The following is a 4,985-nucleotide window of genomic DNA, read 5'->3' as shown; positions in this document are numbered from 1 at the left end:
TTCCGCTTTGTGCTCCTCAAGATTAAGAGCCTGCGCGCGCACGAGGAAGGGACCTCGCGCGTGCGCAGTGTATTAAAACAGCAGCTTCCGGCCTGCAAAAGAAAACCAAACAAAACACTTAAACATTAAAAAAGAAAAAATTGAAAAAAAACCAAAATGAAATAAAAAAAAAGTAAACTAGCAAAATAAATACTGGGTTGCCTCCCAGCCAACGCTAAATTTATAGTCTATAGCCCGACTGTTCTCCCTTTAGTGGCAACATTCATGGTGGCTTATCCCCCAATTTGGAAAAAGTCAGATCAGTCTTGCACTTGCATGTCACATCACTATAGAACATTTGCAATGGACTAATTCATGCGGAGATCTGAATCTTCTGACATTCATCACCTATAGCATGAAACACATCAATAAATTTGAAATCAGAGCAAGATTTTAATTGTGGGCTATCATTAGCCAACTTAAGCATATTAAACATCACTTGCTCATTATTCAGTCTCAATATTAACTCTCCTTTCTCAACATCAACTAACGCTCTACTCATGGATAAAAACGAATGCCCTAAAATCCGAGGCACTTCACAATCTGCATTCATGTCAAGAATAACAAAATCAATAGGATAAATAAACTTATCAATCTTGACTAGAACATTCTCAACCATCCCTCTTGGGTATTTACTAGATCCATCAGCAAATATTAGAGAAATTTTTTCCGGTTCAATGTTGCATATACCCAGTTTCTTATCAAGTGCATGAGACATCAAATTTAATTTATACTCGATCCTAAGTCACACAAAACATTATCGACTGAGAATTTTCCAATATGACCATGTATGGAGAAACTCCCTGGATCGTTAAATTTTTGTGAGAGTTCCTTCTGAAGCACAGTAGAACACTTCTCATTCATTGTGACCTTCGTCACATCATTCAATTTCTTTTTATTTTTCAGCAAGTCCTTTAGAAATTTGGCATAGTTCGGCATCTGAGCTAATGCATCTGCAAAAGGTATGTTAATATGTAGTTTTTGAAAATTTCAAGAAAATTTTTAAATTGAGAATCAAATAACAGTTGCTTAGCTCTATGGGGGAAATGTAGGGTAGAAATATCAACATCATTATTAACTTCAAATTTTGAAGTCTTACCTTTCTCACCTGCCATGGAGAATTTTTTAGTGCGCACATCCTCCTTGGCTTTTGAAATTTTCGTCCCCTCCACATTTTTCTCTTCTACCATCTGCTCAGATTTTTTAGATTGTGCTCGAGTCACGACCATGATAGCATTCACTCCCTTGGGGTTTGTTTCGGTGTTACTCGGTAAAGTTCCAGTAGGGCGATTCGACAATTGAGTTGCGATCTGCCCCATCTGAATTTCCAATTTCTGCAGCATAGCCTCCTGATTTTGTAGACGGGTCTCAGTGCCCGCTACATATTTCATCATGATTTCTTCAAAGGAAGGCTTCTTCTCGACCGGCTTTGATGTGTTGGATGTAGGATCTGCAGCTTTCCACAAGAAGTTTGTATGATTCTTCCAGCCAGTATTGTAAGTATTACTGTAGGGATTGTATGGCTGTCTCCCTTGATTTCCCATGAAATTCGTTGCATCGACCTCAAATACTTGCTGTTCCTCGGGCTGTTGAACTTGCACTTGATTGGCTGAAGCTGTCTGCATAACTGCCATATGATGAGTAAGAGCATCGATTTTGGCATTCAATGCTGTTAATGCATCTACTTCTAATACTCTAGCCTTTTTCTCCTTTTTAGGATCTGGCCATCCAATGTTGCTTTCAGCCATATTTCCAATGATTTCCCATGCCTCCGCCGGTGTCTTCCTGAATAGGCTTCCGTTAGCGGCAGCATCCAACATGGATTGAACAGATTGATCAGTCCCATTTTAGAAGGTCTGAGTTTTCTGACTCTGAATAAGTTTATGTAGAGGACACATCCTCAACATTTTTTGAATCGGGTCCATGCCGCATGTAAAGATTCAGCTTCCTTCTGCCTGAATGAGATGATGTCAGAAAACAGTTTAGCCATCTTCGTGGGAGGAAAATACTTGTTCAGAAAAGTCTGAACAAGTTGGTCTCATGTCGTGATCGAACCAGTAGGCAAATCATATAGCCACTCAACAGCTTCTTCTTGAAGAGAGAATGGGAATAACCGCAGTCGCACTGCATCAGATGTTACCCCATTCACCTTGAACGTGTCGCAGATCGACAGAAAACGCTTCAGATGAGTGTAGGGGTCTTTCACAGATGTGCCCCCAAATCTAGCTTGCAATTGGATCAGCTGAATAGTAGAGGATTTCAGCTCAAAATTGTTCGCCTCAACAGCGGGGCGAACTATGCTAGATCCATAACCTTCAACTGGCGGCCTAATAATATCACAAACAGTACGGTTGTCCACCATCTCTACTTCAGATTCAGGTTCTGACTCTAATTCTAGATAGATAGATTTCTTGGCTTTTCGGATCCTGCTAAGCGTGCGTTCGATCTCCAAATCAAGTGTTAATAATTTTCTTGATCGAATGCTATGCATGCACAACAGAAGGTACCTGAAAATCACCAAGAAATTTTAGTCAGAATTTAAGAAAATAAATAATGTCTAATCTCAAGCGAAATAAAAATTTTGATATCAAACAGTCCCCGGCAAAGGCGCCAAAAACTTGACCGGCTAAATCGGTATGATAAAAAATCAACTGGCAAGCGTACCAGGTCAAGTTATAATATAGTGGACAAAAGTCCAGATGTCGAACCCACAGGGACTGTATAAATATGAATACCAAAATATATTTATTCCTACTTAACTAGACTAATGAATAAAAGTGATTCAGATTTTAAAATAATAATTAAAATTGCAAATAAAATTTAATTAACTAAAACGCAGCAAGAAAATTTGGATTAATTCAAATATGGAAAAAGTTCGATCAAGGACTCACGTAGGTACCAAAACATTCATGTAACAAGCAGTCGATCTAAGACATCAGACTTAATCTTAATTCACGGGAATTTTCCTAATTTGTTCGAAGGACTATTTCTAGAACAATCAAACCTATTCAAATATTGATGAACTAATCTTTCGTAATTCTAATCAAATTTGAATGCATGAATAACCGTGAAAATTCATTTTACTCTAATCAAATATATATATAGTAATTTTCAGCTGTCCAACCATTTCTGCCCAACTCATCCCCGACCACTAAAACCCACTACCGGGTTTTAGTTGTTTTTTTAAAAAAAATTCGTATCACTAAAACCCACTACCGGGTTTTAGTTGTCGAGGATGAGTTGGGCATCATTGGTTGGACAGCTGAAAATTTATATATATATATATATATATATATATATATAGAGTTCTTGCAACACTATTGTGTGTTCTCGTAATAAATAAATGAGCGAATCGTGACTAGTATTTTTCAGAACCTAGCTCCATGTTTCTTAGGTAGTGTTTGAGAGAGCTTTTAAAAAGTACTTCTCAGATTTTCTTTAACAAAATTTTAAGTAAAATTTGATAATTGCTTCTTAGAAACTCAACCAAACAATACCTTAGTATGGTTACATGATAGATCTCTGGATTTTCTTTTTATTTTTATTTTTATTTTTATTTTTATCATTACAAAATTTGAAAAATTATCTGTGGAACTGTACTGATTAATTTAGGGAAGACTCCTAAAATTACAAATGCTCAACTACAATATTGAAGTAAGTTGGAAGATAACTGTTTTAGAGAAGTACTCTTTATATATCTCATGACTAATTTTTATTGGTCACGCACAAATAGAAATTTAAAAAAAAAGTTAAAAGTTTTTTTTAATGACATGGGAACCCGCAATTTCTATTTTTTTGTGCACTAGATAAACTCTAGTATCAATGTAATAACCTGCAAACTACGTTAACCAAATAAACAATGTTAGAAAAACAAAAAGTTGAAGTTGGTGATTTTCTATGTGTCTCAACCACTCTCAAGCCGCTATCAAATTAAATGGATTAACATTTATTTTTTAAAATTGTTCTTTTTAAGAAAAAACATTATGTCTTTTATACTGCATATATCAATATATCATCTATTACAGTTGACCAAATGGTTTAAATTGTTTTGTCTAACTTACTATTTATTACTAATTAGTTTATGTTGAAAAATATATTATTATTATTATGTTGAATATTGAATATTTAATGTTGAATGTTGAATATTGAGTTGTAAAATGTGGAAAATTAGTGTGTGATGATGTAGATGATGATGTATTAATTTTTGGACTAATCTCAAATGTGGATCTATAAATACGTCTTTATTTGTGATGAAAAATACAATTGAGTTGAGAGAAAAATATTATAAAGTGTAGAGTTTGATATATTTTGAGTTTTGGAGTATTTACTTTTTACCGTAAATTTTTATTTTTTTACAACACGTTATCAGCACGAGGAGGAGTGTTGAAAAATATATTATTATTATTATGTTGAATATTGAATATTGAATGTTGAATGTTGAATATTGAGTTGTAAAATGTGGAAAATTAGTGTGTGATGATGTAGATGATGATGTATTAATTTTTGTACTAATCTCAAATGTGGATCTATAAATAGGTCTTCATTTGTAATGAAAAATACAATTGAGTTGAGAGAAAAATATTATAAAGTGTAGAGTTTGATATATTTTGAGTTTTGGAGTATTTACTTTTTATCGTAAATTTTTACTTTTTCACAACACGTTATCAGCACGAATCTCTAAAAGTCCTCCATATTTTTCCAAGCTCCAAAACACAAGAAAAAGGTAACAAAAGTAAGAATATTTATTTTAATTTTTATTTATTTTTTGTGTATATATTTAATATATAATATCATGTTATTATCAGAAATGAAAAAAAAAATTTAAAAACTTGTTATAAATCCAGGGAGGATGTTAAGACGACATCCCACACTGTCAGTAAGGGATACGACAAGTATAAAAGCCTCTAAGGTTTTTAAACAATAACGTGATATGATATATATTTATT

General features: G+C 33.8%; 1 protein-coding gene across 1 annotated transcript; it reads right to left on the bottom strand.

Annotated features, from left to right (window-relative positions):
- Positions 1–352: 352 nt before the first annotated feature.
- Positions 353–2,401, bottom strand: LOC140888973 (uncharacterized). Its single transcript, XM_073296668.1, has 4 exons — positions 2,353–2,401; positions 1,139–1,759; positions 893–992; positions 353–779 (listed from the first exon to the last, which is right to left on the bottom strand). The coding sequence occupies exons 1-4, from the start codon at positions 2,399–2,401 to the stop codon at positions 353–355; spliced, it is 1,197 nt and encodes a 398-aa protein (XP_073152769.1).
- Between the last annotated feature and the right edge of the window lie 2,584 nt (positions 2,402–4,985).

The sequence above is a fragment of the Henckelia pumila genome, chromosome 3 (genome assembly GCF_033568475.1).
Source record: "Henckelia pumila isolate YLH828 chromosome 3, ASM3356847v2, whole genome shotgun sequence".
Taxonomy (NCBI): domain Eukaryota; kingdom Viridiplantae; phylum Streptophyta; class Magnoliopsida; order Lamiales; family Gesneriaceae; genus Henckelia; species Henckelia pumila.
This window is presented reverse-complemented; position numbering and strand designations above follow the sequence as displayed.

Bases quoted from the DNA above. Each gene is read 5' to 3' on its own strand.
- LOC140888973 (XM_073296668.1), bottom strand. From the start codon at position 2,401: ATGGTGGACAACCGTACTGTTTGTGATATTATTAGGCCGCCAGTTGAA. The intron at 1,760-2,352 runs GTTATGGATCTA...TTGGATGGCCAG, and splicing joins TATTAGGCCGCCAGTTGAAG to ATCCTAAAAAGGAGAAAAAG. The intron at 993-1,138 runs GTAAGACTTCAA...TACCTTTTGCAG, and splicing joins CTCCATGGCAGGTGAGAAAG to ATGCATTAGCTCAGATGCCG.